Raw genomic sequence first — 15,212 nt, forward strand, 5'->3', positions numbered from 1 at the left:
GTGTGTCAGATAACTGCCATAGATGTGAGCCATTTGTGTCTCTTCTCTTAGCCAAAGCCAGGAAATGGGATGCTGGGCGGCCTCTATTTTATCACCCATAGTGTTGTGAACAATAATGTTAAGACAGAAAAAGACTTCAAAAGTGATTCCCTTCAGATCGTCTTTGAGTTTGAGGCCAATTGTCATTTGGCCAGCCTTCTTTGTCACTATTTGATCGTTTGAACAGGATCATGGGAGCCCAAGGAAATGCTTCTCCTGGTCATTTCCATGGGATGTGGAGAGCCAAGAGAGAGATTAAACCATGTCTCCTGTCATCTCCTGCAAGGTGCTCGCTAAAGTGCCTGGGGCTACTTTGTGGGATTTTTCTCACCTTGCTATATCCATTCCACCTTGGTGTAGGAGAGGCGCTGTGGTGTCGTGGTCGAGGGTGAGGGCACAGGCGCTGGGGGTGAATACCGGTTCAGCTTTGGACTAGTTGTACAGTCTGCACAAATCACTTAGTATCTCCACTCCATACAGAGGTAATAATAATGCCAACATTACTGGTTTATCCCAAGGAGGTAGTGACTTCTCGTACCAAACTGCGCCTTGCACACAGTCAGCACTCAGCGTCAGCCGCTGTCATTGCCACTTTCACCGCGACCCTCCCTATTACTGTTGTTACTTGTTGACATGCGTCTGGGGAAGGCCGTGTGGTGACAGGAAGTGATTGTGGACCCCTAAGCATTGCCACCGTCACTACCTGACTAGAATGTATGTTGCTTGAGTGAGATGATCACATCTCTCATCACACATAGTTGAATTTTTTTTCATTTCTTCGTAGTTTAACAACTCTAAAGTCGGGGTGCATCTTACACTGATAGCATGTCATTATCTAATTAGTAATGTGCCGCCTTTAGTAGTGGCATTTGAAATAATGATACATCTTATTTATAGCTGTTAATGACTTAGATATGAAAGAAATGCAGTATCTTGGATGTATTGGTTATTTAAAATATCCCAACTACCATGCTTGTTTCTTCATTCTCTTTTCACGTAACTATTGGGAACCTACTATGTTCCAGGCAGTGTTTTAGTTGCTGGGTGTATGGGGTGAATGAGAGAGGCAAGGTCTTTGCCCTTGTGCGAAATCAGGTTCTTGAGGGAGATGGACAGTAAATGAGTAAACACACCCTGGGAAGGAAATGAACTGGGTGTGTTGCAGTTAATGGCATCAGGAACATATAAGGTGGGGTGTTCGGGGTGGAGTCTCAGGAGATGGTATTTGAGCTGAGTCTCCTGGGATGAAAAGGAATCCGCCATATGGAGTGGCAATGGGGAGAAGCATCCTAAGCAGAGGGAACAGCAAGGCGAGGAGACAGGTGGGTGGTCAGCAGGGGTGAGAGCAGAAGCAAAGAGCTGCAGAGGTAGACAGATCATGCAGGGCCCCATGGCCGTGGTGGGAGTTTGGATTTTGACGGGCTCTAGGAGGAAAAAAAAGATCAGCTGCTTCCAGCCACTGGAAGGTTGGAGCTGGGCAGTGTCAGGGCTAGATTTATGCTTGTAAAAGCTGGAAGGGTTCTCAGTCTTCTGTGAAATTTTCTCACCTCCTCGTGTTTACGTTGTGAGGGACTCAGAGCCCTGGGCCCGAGAATGGGCTGATAGAAAGAGCCCAGTGCTGGCTGAGACCCAGATTTACTCCCACATCACTGTGTGATCCTGACCCAGTCACTTTTCCCCTTTGGACTTCATTTTCCTTGTTTGTAAAATGAAGTGGAACTAACATCCTCTGTAACTCTTTGGAACCCTGCAGTGCTTTGTGATTCTTGGGGGACTTTGCCCAGGATCCCCTCATTGTAACCTTAGGCTTGTTCCTTAAAATCATCTATCATGAAGCCTTGTAAGTAGCTACACCTTGAAAATGGCCCAGGCCCGTCCCTTTGGTCCATCTTTCCCATTCCTTCCTGACAGCCAGCATCCAGTTATATAGAGCAGGTATCAGGGGCACCTGGGTGGCTCAGTGGGTTAAAGCCTCTGCCTTTGGCTCAGGTCATGATCTCAGGGTCCTGGGCTCGAGCCCCACATCAGGCTCTCTGCTCAGCAGGGAGCCTACTTCCTCCTCTCTCTCTGCCTGCTTCTCTGCCTACTTGTGATCTCTGTCAAATAAATAAATAAAATCTTTAAAAAAAAGCAGGTATCACTGCTTGTGTGTTTGTATGTATGTATTTTTAGAGAGAGAGAGAGAGCACGAGCAAGAGGGTAGGGATGAGGGATAGAGGGAGAGGGAGGGGAGAGAGAATCTTAAGCCGGTCCATGCCTGGTGCAGAGGCTGATGTAGGGCTCAACCTCACAACCCTGAGATCATGATCAGAGCCAAAATCAAGAGTCAGATGCTAAACTGACTGAGTTACCCGGGTGCCCCTCACTGCTTGTATTTAGATCATAAAATTAATTCCTTGGCTCCTTCTGGGAGGCTTCTCTCACCATCTTCATTTTAAACTAATGCTTTCTGACCTCTATGATGGCTCCTAGAATCCACACTCCTAAATTCCCTGGATTCTGACCCTCAGGCTCTCTATTTCCACCGTGACTTCCATTTTCTGTTTCTGTGGTCAGCAGGCCCTTTAGTCATGAGCTCGTCATACCCAGAGCTCCTCCCAGATCATACAGCACACTCATGGCCCATCTGGACTTAACCCTGAGCTGCTGACTCTGTGTTCTAGTGTTTTGGCATCTTCATAATTTTTAACCAAATTCCAGATTGTACTTTAACCAGCAGCTGATCTTTTTTTTTCCTCCTAGAGCCCGTCAAATTTTGGGCTGTTGAACTTTTCCTTCTATCTTCCCTCTTGCTCACTTCACCCCAGCCACACATCAGGCAGAATCCCTTTGCACTAGCTTTTCTCTCTGCTAGGAATGTTCTCTCAAGGTTGCTGCATGGCTCACTTCTGCCTTTGGGTTTTTAATCAGATGCTTCCTTCTCAATGAGCCTGCTTTTAAAATTGCCATTTTCAAAATAGTCAGGGGAGACTTCATTGAGAAATGTGTCATTCAAATATGACTAACTTGTTAGCAGCTGAAAGGCATTTGATCTAAAACCAGCCATGAATAGAGAGCAGTGAAGAAAGAAGAGCCAGTGCAAAGGCCCTGGGGTCATGTGATCACGGGACAGCAAAGAGACCAGGATGGCTATACCTGAGAGTCAGAAAGGAGCGGTGGATGAGGCTGCAGACAGTGTGGGCACCCGTTTATACAGTGCTCACAAAAACTGGCTACTCTAATATGCTCAGCATCATTAAAAATGCAGACTCTCGGGATCAGAATCTACATTTTAACAAGCTCCCCAGGTGATGTGCGTGAACATTAACTTTGAGAAGTACTGTTAGGAATCTTCCTCCATTTGGAGTGACCTATGACCCATTTTTTTACAATGTTACTCTCTCTCTACCCTCCCCAACACAAAGCATACCAGTGCTTTGAAGTGGTTAAGGAAAACGTAATAGCTTTTCCTTATAAAGTTTTGGGAAATCCTGAAGGAACTAAACAATCACTGGGCTGAAAACAGAAGCTTGGGCTTATATTTGTTTATCTTAACCTACTATTCTAAAATAGGTTGACTGCTTTTTGAGGGCTGGCACATTCTTCCCTATATATCTTCCAGTGTAATACTTTGTTCATTGGGGTATGTGTGCTTGTGTGTGTTTTCAGTATAATTCCATGATTCCTGGTTACTGCATAGGTCTCATCGATATTTTGATTGTTCATCGTATCTTATAAAGGGCTTTCTCTCTTCCTATATAACCAAAGCATTGAAAATATGAGGTTATTAACACAGTGAAAAATGCAATCAATCAGATGATTATCATCTAATGTTTTAATGATCACATTTTTAATCCAATTATGCATGTTTGAATCTTTCAAATTTTCTTTAATTAAAGATTGCCTCCTGGCACTGCTATCAGAAATAAGGAATTGAACAGAATTGAGCCAGATATAATTTAATGTTGAAAGGAAACTGCAAGGATAACTGGGCCACGCTGGGTTTAATGGTGACCATGACTTTACAGCCCTCATACAAAATTTCCTAATTGATAAGAAAAATTTAATCATCTTCGGATATATTCTGTTTGCATTCAAATAAGGTATTTTTTTTTCTAAATAAACCTCCCCTAACTGATTATTCATATTGTACGTGCAAAATGCTTAAAAATGAAAGACAGAGTTGGGTGAAATGTAGACTACTTAATACAGTGTGTATTTAATATAAAAGTCATACATTATTCATTTTTGCAATTTGAATAACTTTGAATTTAGCATCCCTGTTCTTCATCTTTTTCTTTGATGAACAATTAATTATTAAAATATAATATTGTCTGCATACAGCACTGGGATCCTTGAAAGTGGAATATGAGATTCATTCCCTTTCAATTCTTTTATCTGGTAATGCACAGAACCTGCTTATTATGGTTTAATGGAATGAATGGTGGTATAAATAGAGTGTTTCAAATATTTTTGTCAACTAGGTAGGTGGCTGGGATAGGAATGTTTTGAATTCAAATTACTAATTTGATTAAAAGTTGGAGGCACCATGCCCTGATCGGGGATGGGTTTGGAGTTAAACTGCCCTTTTCTAACAAGAGCCATTTAACAAGCACTTACATGTACTTATCCTGTGCCAGACACTCTCCTAAGCCCTTAACTCACGTTAACTCACTTAATACTCATTTATTCATCGAACTTGCTTAGGGAGCTTGACACTATTATAATCCCATTTTGCAGACAAGGATACAGTTACAGGAGAGGTTCAACAGCTTATCTCAGGTGAGACTTTTAAGTAAACCAGTTAGGATTCAAATCCCAGGGCCCTGGCTCTAGCATGTCTCTCCGCTTTATAATACCTACATTTATTAAGACTTTCTTTGTGGGAGAGTTTACGCTCTCACCAGGAAAGTGCATTCCTCCTTCCTTCCTCCAGTGGCTGACCTCAGGAAGGTCCCCGTCTTGGGTCCAGCCAGTTGAGCACCCTGTGGCTTATGTGGGCTCTGTGGCCAGTGCTAGAAGTAGAGGGCTACCGTCTCTAAAATTATTTCTCATTTATACCTAAGCATTGTGAGCACCCCATTTGTCAGGGGGGCACTGCCTATGGGCCTGAGCAGGAAATGGAATTTTCAGAAAGATGAGTAAAAATTGATGTTCATTTTGAACTAGAAAACTTAAGGAGGAATGAAAACAGCTCAAGAGTTAATTCTGTAATGTATGTTCACAACAGAAATGATCATCAGTAGTGGAGGCATCAGAACATGTAAAGTTACCTGCACACATACCCCAGTTCTAGCTCTGGCTATCATGGTGACTCTCTTTTTTTGTTCCCCAGGATTTTTTATTTATTTATTTGAGAGAGAGAGAGAGCACACACCAGTGCGAAAGCAAGGGGAAGCTGCAGAGGGAGAGGGAGAAGCAGGCTCCCTGCTGGGCAGGAAGACTAACTCTGAGCTTGATCCCAGGACTCCAGGATCATGATCTGAGCCGAAGGCAGACATTAAACCAACTGAGTCACCCAGGCACACCCACGTTATTTTTAAAGATTTTACTTATTTATTTGTCAGAGAGAGCACACACACACAAGTAGGGGGAGCAGCAGAGGGCAGAGGGAGAGGGAGAAGCAGGTACCCCGCTGAGCAGGGAGCCCGACACAGGGCTGTATCCCAGGACCCTGAGATCATGACCTGAGCCAAAGGCACATGCTTAACCGACTGAGCCACCCAGGCACCCCTCATGGTGACTTTCCAACACCGGTGCACCCCCCCCCACACACAGACACACACACAAACAGCAACACACAAACAGTTGCTTTAAAAAAAAACAGCAGGGGGGCGCCTGGGTGGCTCAGTGGGTTAAGCCTGTGCCTTTGGCTCAGGTCATGATCTCAGGGTCCTGGGATCGAGCCCCACATCGGGCTCTCTGCTCAGCAGGGAGCCTGCTTCCTCCTCTCTCTCTCTGCCTGCCTCTCTGCCTGCTTTGTGATCTCTCTCTGTCAAATAAATAAATAAAATCTTTAAAAAAAAAAAAAAACAGCAGGGAAGGGGCATCTGGGTGGCTCAGTTGGTTAAGTGGCCGACTCTTGATTTCAGCTCAGGTAATAATCTCAGGGTCCTGGGATAGAGCCCAGCTCAGCGGGGTCTGCTTCAAGATTCTCTCTCTGCCTCCCCCAACCCCCTGCTTCCTCATGCTCTCTTTCTAAAACAAGCAAATAAATCTTTTTTTTTTTTTTTTTTTTTTAAAAAAAGGACAGGGGAAAATGTGGCCTAATGGCTAAATCCATTTCACTGACTCTTGTTGTATGATCCTTGACCTAAGAATGATTTTTACATTCAAACCCTAATTAAGTGAAATGTTACCCCCCCAAAAGAATTCTGTTCTTCTCATAGCAGATGTATATATTTTAAATGGTCCTCCATTGTTATTAGCATTTTGAATATTGTTAATAAGGTTGTGGGAATGTGTTTGTTAATATAAGTATTCCTATAACATCTTTGATTTTGCCTCTTGGCCTGCAAAACCTAAAATATTTACTATCTGGCACTTTACAGAAAACATTTGCCAATCCCTGGCTTAAAACACAAAATGAGCTGGTCTGCTCTCAGCCAAGTGCTTGCCTTGATAAATCAGGGCTCCCAAGGCACTCTGGTAAGCCCTTTACGTTTATGAGCTTGCTTAATTTTCACAGCCTTCCTAAGGGGTAAATACCCTCTGAATTCCCATTTTACAGATAAGGGAAGTAGCCCAGAGAGCTTAAGACCTTTCCCTAAAGTCACACAGCTGTTAAATATCAGTTGGTTCCAAAGCTCTTACAAGAACTTTGGCAAAGAAAATTCTAACCTGTGTTGCTCAGGTTGGTGGAGAATTTGTCAGACATGAGGCACTTTTAAGGCACTAGTAATCAAGGTTTAAATAAAAAAAAAAGACACATGTGCCAGCATTAGAGGAAGTGTATAGCTATGTAAGGTGTAGGTGGCTAGGCCTTGGTTATTCAGAAAAGTAATAATAATGATAATAATATAAGTAATAAGAATTAGAATAAGAATAATATATATTGGGCATCTGGGTAGCTCAGTCGTTAAGCATCTGACTTCGGCTCAGGTCATGATCCCAGGGTTCGGGGATCGAGCCCCGTATCCGGCTCCCTGCTCAGTGGGGAGCCTGCTTCTCCCTCTCCCTCTCCCCCTACTTGTGTTCTCCCTCTTGCTCTCGCTCTCTCTCTTTGTCAAATAAATAAATAAAATCTTTTTTAAAAAAATCTATCATTTATGAGATGCTTACTCTATTTTAAGCTCTCAGCCGAGGAAGCTTCAGTAACGGAGATCACAGAGCTTACAGGTAGAGGAGTTGGGATTCGGACCCTCGAAGCTGAGAATCTGCTCTCTTCCCCAGCTTCCGTAGGGATGGAGAAATGAGGTGCTGATGAAAGTAGTGGTTGGATTGCAGTTTTCAGCTCCTGATGCTAGGTGACACTTCTGGTCCTAGGCTTACTGTTCCAGATCCTAAGTGGCTTCTTTGAAGAAGGGATCCCATCTGAGTTTCTGTGTTCTCAAGTTTTTCACCTCCCGTCTGGTCTTCCGTTTTCCCTGCAATAAAATTTCAGAATTGGACTAAGTTGGTGGTTTCCAAAGTGTCCCTAGGTTCCCAGCTCAGCTTTAACCATGGTGGCTGCATTTTAGCTATTTCGGTTGGCTGCCTCCTGTGTAAGATTTTGTTTGAAAAAAGGGTTCCTTGGCTCCCAAAGCCACTGAATGAGGGTGGTCTAAGCCCCTTCCAGGTCTCAGAATCCTAACCCAACAGCAGTGACTGTGGCGGGATCAACAAGCAGCAAAGCCTCCTTCTTGGTCCCCCTCACCATGTCCACCTTCCCTGCCTCCCATCTGATTGCACCTGCTGATCATTTAAAGCCAGAACCTGCCCCTGAAGCCCTTAGGTTGGTCAAGGACAAAAAAAAGCTCTTCTGCCTTTGTAGCAATGGTCATGCCTGCAGTTTCCATCAGTCCCTGCCGAATTCAGAAGCCCGTACAAGAACTTGCAGGAGACTCCTGATCCTACTAAAACCATGTGCCCTTGGAGAGATCCAGTCATCTCAGATGGGGTGGGAGGGGGGGCAGGTGTTCCTGCTTTATCTTTTTATATTCCTTAAAGCCTCAGCCTCTTCCTCCAGTGGATGCTCTAGCGGCTTTGCCGCTGCCGGCTTGCGAGCACTGTCTTGTCACTAGCTGTCTGCCTACAGCATGCTAAACAGCAGCCCCAATATTGGATCAGGCTCCTCGGGGAAAACTCTCCAGGTTTCCTGGCCATTCAGCCTGGAGCCCTTGATCCTAAGGCCGATTCATGTGCTGCGGTGCAACGCCAAGTTCACCTACAACGTGAGGGAAAAATGAAGATGATGATTTTGTGGTTTGTGATGCCAGGCCCTATGCTCCCTCTGTTGCCTGGGGCCTTGCCTTGTCTGTTTACGTAGCTCGGGAAGTGCAGGAGCAGCAAGCAAAGGCCGGCATTTGTCCTGCTCCCAGCCAACCCCGTCGCAGCCAAGCAGGCTGGCAGAGGTTTACCCTGTCACTGGGTTGCCGGTAACCAGGTTTAAATTAAAACCCACACTAGCCAGTGGGTGGAGGGGCAGTTTGGTGATTTCCGGCCTTTTGTCCAAATAGAACCCGCTTTTGTCATTTTGGTTATAGAACCCTCTAATTTGGAGACTTTGGCATTTATGACTTAATATTTAATTTTTCCTTAAAAACATAGACTTGAAAACCTGTATGAGAATCAGCCAAGGTTTTGGAGTCTCATGAATAACGGCTTCTCTTTCCCCATCCCTAGTGATCTTGGGCTTAGTTATTTAACTTCTCTGTGCCTTCATTTCCACATCTGTGAAATTTGAGTCAAGTGTTGTAAATCGAAAGCATATAGTGATGGTTTAAGAATAATGAAAGCCTGGATTCTAAACTCACCTACCTCTTGTACATCTGAGCCCTGTAAATTGGTGATAATAATAGGGCAACTTCATGGCGCTCTTTTAAGAAAGAAATAAATTAATCTTTATCAAACTCTAAGAACAAGGGCTGGCACATCCAGTAACTACTGCTTAACCCTCAGAATGGTGTCTGGCATATGGTAATAAAGCCAAATAAGTGTTAACTTTCAGTCAATTAATCTCTCCCAAAAGAAAATTGCCATTTTGCTTATTTTTAAAGAGTTGATTTCTTTTGGGGTTTTTGCATAACTCCCAGTCACAGAGCTCCCTCAAGTCCATGGATGCACATTTGCACAAAGACCTGTATTGCTCGTTCTGCATTGAAGAAAAGGAAGGAGGGGTGTGAACCTGGAAGGACTACTCCTGTAGGCACAGATATGTCCAGGAGGTAACCTGGAGCCCTAAGGTCCTCGCAAGAATATCCTTCAGCCCATGGTGGAGGCCACTAGGGAGCCAAGGCAAACCATTAGCAGGATGAGAATAGCCTTATTACATCCCAAAAAGGCCTAAGAAAGAAATCCCAGACTTTAAATTCAGGGCTAGACCTTTGTAGACCCAGAGAGAGAATAGAGCCTTCTCTGATTTGGGAAAGAAGCTGGATAATCTACTGAGCCGGATTGGGAGAGCTATAATACAGTACCCTAAACGCTGTTGCACTGTTTCTTCCTGCCTCAGGACCTTTGAACATGCTGTTCCCGCAGCCCCAAATGCTCTTCTCCTCTTTTTGCCCCTATCCTTCAGTATTCACTGAAGTTGCTTCAGCTTCTTCGTTAGCTGAGTCAGAGCTGTGCACACTCTGGTGTCAGAGTGCCTGGGTTCCTATGCCAGCTTTGAAGTTTAGGAGCTGTGTGACCTTAGGCAGGCACTAACCCCCTCCACACCTTGTTTTTATCATAGAGTTATTGTCCGGTATCATTTTTCAGTCTTGGTTGAAATATTCCTTCCACATAAGGAAAGACCACTCTGCTTTTGTAAAAAGAAGAAGCCTATTTTCTGGGCCCCCATTTTATAAGCTCAGGTCTGTAGGTTGGTTAGATTTCACTTTGATTTGGAGAGGTGCTGGGTGAAACCACAATCAGATGTAACCAGCTTTGGAATTGAACTTTACCGTTGGCTGACAGTTTTCTTTTTACGCCGAGTCTCTCGTGGGTGTCCCAGCGTTTATGCCACTGATTGTTAGTTCCTAAGTATTGGATGGGGAAGGGTTTGGTGGCAAAGCAAGATTGGGAAGGGATGGGTTACATGAAATCAAGTCCATTTCTTTTCTGCAGGACTTCTCAGGGACTTGACTGTGCTAGTGTTTTGTCTGTTCCCTGGGGTGGGGAGAAGAAAGGACCGCAGGTTGCCCAGCAGCACTCGTCATGGAATCTGTTTTTCGTGAAATACAGTGCACCGTGGGGCCTCAGAACACATCCTGGGAAACACTGCTTTGTTTGCTGTGGCCCTCCCACCACCAAATGCTAGTGCTTCTCGGGATGTAAACAAACAGAAGGCTTGTGATGTGGCACCAGCATGCCGAGGGTTTCGACTGTATGTCTGCAGCATAATATGACTTACATCATTGTGCCTTTCTTTCCTTCTTCCTCCACACAGAGAAGGAGACCTTTCTGGATCCTTTTGTCCTCCGGGACCTCTTGCCTGCGTCCCTGGGGAGCTATTACCGGTACACAGGTTCTCTGACCACCCCACCGTGTAGCGAAATCGTGGAGTGGATCGTCTTCCGGAGGCCTGTCCCCATCTCTTACCATCAGGTAGGTATTCAGCCCCACATGGGACCTCGGTGTTCACTTGTTTTGCGTTGACGTAACCATTTAACGTGGCTACAAAACACCAGTAAAAAAATACCAGTTTTTTGATCCTCTCCCCCGCCCCGATTCCTTCTGTCTTTCTAACAGATGTGTTTCTGAACCCAAGAATTGTCAAATATAAAACAGTTTCTCAGCCACTGGCTGAGGAGAATTGAGGGTATAAAACCAGGTATTAGGTAAGTATTCCATCTGGAGGAGAGAACAGCTGTCCAGCTTGTGCCAGAAACTCTTCCGAGCTCTTTATATGTGCTCACCTATTTAATCCTCACAAACGGTAGTCCTCTTTGCCCCCCCAACCCTTTCATAGAGAAGAGATACATAAGGCCACCCAACCAGTTACTAAGCCAGAGTGTCCGAAAGTTACTAAGCCCAAAAGTCATGCTCTGAGCCACTAAGCCTACCCGAAGTTCAGAAGAGGGAGAGATTTGTGTACATGACGAAATGAAGGAATAGATACCATTGATTGAGCTCTTTCTGTGCGCTAAGCACTTTACACATGGCCAGTTTCGTGGCCAAACAGCATGGAGAGATGGCTGTTGCCCGAGGATGGTGCACGTAAGGGTATCGTGGTCTGGAGAGATTGGGTAACATAGCCAAGAATTCATGGGTAATGACTGTTGAGGCCGGAAACTGAGCCCAGGTTTGTCTGATTCCAAACCCCTGTGGCTGACCATTACACTGAACTGCTTCTCTCTGAGTGTGGCCTGGGCTGATTTCCTAGGAAGGTGGATGTGGAAATTGGTGAAATGGAGATGAGTTTGAGGGCTGTGTCAGAGGAAGAGGAGCCACCGGGCGGGTGGGAGTAGGAATGGGTGGGGAGGCTTGAAATCCCCTCATGAGGGATAATAGATGGAAGGAGAAAATTCCTAGAGGAGATGTATTAGTCATCGTAATGCAGCATGCACTGAAGTAGAAGGGTATGTTTCTTCTCCATAGTTTCAGAAAATAGAGCCAGCAACAGTGGTTAGGATTGTGAGAAACGGGATTTGAGCCATTAAGCAGGACTGTTTAAAAATGGAAGGTTCTTATCAGAGCTGCTCATAGAGATGCCTTCCTAGAGTGTGACAGGTAGGAATACGGAATGTTGTAGTAGGCCAGGGGAAGTTCTAGAATTATGTGACAGCACCCGCGATATAAGTGAAGATATGGGCAAAAAAATTATGGATCTGGCTGCAGTGGGGAAGAGTCCAAAGATTTTCCTAATAAAGGCAGAGAGTTTGGAATAAGGGGTGGGGGAAATAGGGTTAGAGGGTGTCCTGGTCAGGTGTGTTTTAGAGTTAAGAATCAGCAACCCTCGTAAGGTAGCTCAGGTAAGGGAGTATTTTAAGGAAACGGTGGAGGCACCCTGAGATGAAGCCGTCATAACCAGGACTGTGGCTGGGAAGCAAAGCCCTCTCTCAGGGGCCACGCAGGTTCTTTAATCTTGGAGTTTCTGCCACTGCTCTGTGATTCTGTGATTCTGTACTTCTGCAAAATTCTCATGCTTTTCTCACTCCCAGTTGGTTTTGTTTTGGTTACCTGGTCAAATATGGTTGCTCTCGTACCAGTTCACCTTTCAACTCAAGGGCCAGCTACCAACTGACAATAGTGAGGGTCCTACTTCCAGTATTCATGAAGATAGATCTGAATAGATGTTGGTCAGCCAACAGCTTGGCTGGCCTTGGGTCATGTGTCCATCCTTAAATAAATCAGCAGACAGACCAGGTAGCTTCCTAAAACACCCAGTGTTGCCCCCTGCCCCGGGGGTAAATGGAGCTGGTCGTTTAGAAGGAGCTTTGTTGTCCCGATAACAAAGTTAGGCCAGACAGACTTGGTTTCACTGCTGTTGGCAGACATTTTACTTCAAGAAATTTCTTTTCCTTTAATTCTTCTCTGATGACAAAAGAAGTACTAGCAGTTTGGTTGCTGAACAGGATCTGCCAGCTTTAAGAAGATAATGAAACAGGAAACGAGTTTTCTTCCTAATGGTGAAGCCAGCATTGTCTTACTAGAATAAAGTAAAATTGCAGTCCAAATATTTATATCCCCAGGGTTGGGGCAGGGGACTTTGAAAAGAGATGCTTTTTGTCCATTAAGATAGATGCTTTTGTCTTCAGAGATACAAAGGCTTGAGATAATGAGACAAAGAAATACAAGTCTGGCCACTTTTTTTGTAGGACACTCTGTGGAGGGGAGAGGCAAAGGGTAATAATTGTGTAGTACTGTGGGCATCTTAGGAAATGCTTAGGGTTTTTTTGTTTTGTTTTTTAATTTTTTTAAAGATTTTTATTTTATTTATTTATTTGACAGAGAGAGATATCACAAGTAGGCAGAGAGGCAAGCAGAGAGAGAGGGGGAAGCAGGCTCCCCGCCGAGCAGAGAGCCCGACGCGGGGCTCGATCCCAGGACCCTGAGACCATGACCCGAGCCGAAGGCAGAGGCTTAACCCACTGAGCCACCCAGGCGCCCAGGCAATGCTTACTTAACATCTGTGTACCCTTCACTCCTTGCTGCTCAAATACTCAGAGGAAGTAGAAGAGTTTCTCTGTGACTTGGAATATATGACTTTGTCTGCAGGTAGTTCTATTTCAAGGAAATAGTAAAGAGTTCAATTAATCATACTGGCTTCCCAGTTTCTTTACTATAAACTATCCTTAGACAGTACCTTCATCAGACACAGCTTCACCTTATCCCTCTTTCTCTCTCTCTCTCTCCCCCAAGGGAGGAAAAACAGCTCATTTTCCTGTGGCCAAACGCAATCCTTGCGGGCACACTTGCATGGAGGTCACAGTGGTGTCAGCGCTCAGAAGGGAAACCATTAACCATCCAAGTATTGTCCCTTCAGACCTTCCCACCCTGACCCTGCCAACGTTCTTTCGGAAGTTAGCACAGAACGTTCATTTCAGAAAGGCAGCCAGCCAGTGCGGAACACCAAGTAGACAGAATCCCATGTCTGCTGCGTCAGAAAGAAAACATTCGAAGTTCCTCATTCTTCTCTTTCTCCAAAGACTGTTTCCTCTGTTCTGTTCCCCCCCTTACACTGTGTGGGTGTCTGTCAGCAACAAAAATGAGAATGTGTTCACCATATAATGCAGTGGGTAGCACTTGTATGGTGGCTTGTATGACGTGGATTTCTTTGAAGCCTTCCAGATAGGAACAACTCCTTATTTTGCCTCTTCTGTGAGTCTCCTTGGACACTGAAACCAGCCCCATAGCCGGTAAGCTCTGACTTTGGTCCCTGTGATAATCTGAATCTACTACAGCGTTGCTAATGGGATCACGTGTTGGCTTGGTTGGCTAGCAGTCAGTGTGGCGTAGGTGGTTGGTTCCACTAAATGTCTTCGGTAAATAGCAGGCAAACATTGTGTCGTGACTTTATCATCCCAACAAAATGGTGCCACTCTCAGTGCTGGCTTACCAGGTCAAAGGAGCGAGGCTAGCATGTTGAGATGGTGCCTCCATTGTGTTCATGATCAATCAGAGAACATGATCATTTGAGTCCAGTAGACAGGGATGTGTTTTATTCTAGAATGGTGGCTCTCAAATGATGGCGCATTGGCCATTGGAAACTATCCCAACCTTCCGTTTCCAGAACTGTCTGCTTCCTGTACTTTAAAATATGATACTACCTATAATTTTTCCTCGCATGAATTTTGTTTAAGTGCCTCTTGGAGGCTCAATCAAAAAAAAGCAATAAATAAATATAAAAATGTCTAGTTTGTTTGCTTTCAGATATTTTTTTTTCTAACAGTAAGCTGGAGTGGTTAGGAAAGGTTGATTTGCAATACTTTTTTTTTTTTTTTTAACCAGTGTTATCTCTGTCATAAAGAACAGAGAAACTCTATTGAATTAAGACCATGTTCTGTTCAGAGACAAACTGCCTGGGTTTCATTCTTGGCTCCATTTTTCAGCCACATGAGTTGAGTTACTCCACTGCTTACTCTGTGCCTCAGTTTTCTTCTGTAAAATGGGGATGATAAGAATACAGCCACTTCATGGAGTCATTATAAAGATTAAATGATAGAATACATGTGGCATGCCTAGACTATTGCCTAGCACCACAGGGCGTGTGCAAGATATATTAGGTGGATTTTTTGTTGTTGTTGTTGTTGTTGCTGTTATTAAATCGTCACCAAGGCTCTGGGGCAGCATTGTCCAGCACATACGTGATTTTCTAGTCGCCACATTAAAAAAATGTAAAGAGAAACAGGTGAACCTCGTTTAATAATATATTTGATTCAACCCAGTGTATTCAAATTATTATCCTTCCAACAAAGGGAGCTCACCATATTTCTGGGGGAGCAGCTCCATTGGGCTCATGGCTCTTGTAGCCTTCGCGTTTTATCTCAACACCTAAGGAATCACGTAATTCAAAAAGTTCCTATTCCAAGAACACATAATGCACTGTGTATGTGAATAGAGAGGGTTTT

The 15,212-nt window shown here is 44.5% G+C and overlaps 1 protein-coding gene across 1 annotated transcript in view; it reads left to right on the plus strand.

Moving 5' to 3' along the window:
• The window catches only part of PTPRG (protein tyrosine phosphatase receptor type G), a gene marked incomplete at its 3' end in the record, with an annotated part of 610,637 nt that overhangs the window by 545,843 nt on the left and 49,582 nt on the right, over positions 1-15,212 (plus strand). The window contains exon 8 of the mRNA XM_032868500.1: positions 10,589-10,746. Coding sequence (XP_032724391.1) covers positions 10,589-10,746 — 158 coding nt within the window. The remainder of the gene's footprint in view (positions 1-10,588; positions 10,747-15,212) is intronic.

This window comes from Lontra canadensis, unplaced genomic scaffold, assembly GCF_010015895.1.
Source record: "Lontra canadensis isolate GAN:19392208 unplaced genomic scaffold, GSC_riverotter_1.0 scaffold35, whole genome shotgun sequence".
In the NCBI taxonomy this organism is placed as follows: Eukaryota; Metazoa; Chordata; class Mammalia; order Carnivora; family Mustelidae; genus Lontra; species Lontra canadensis.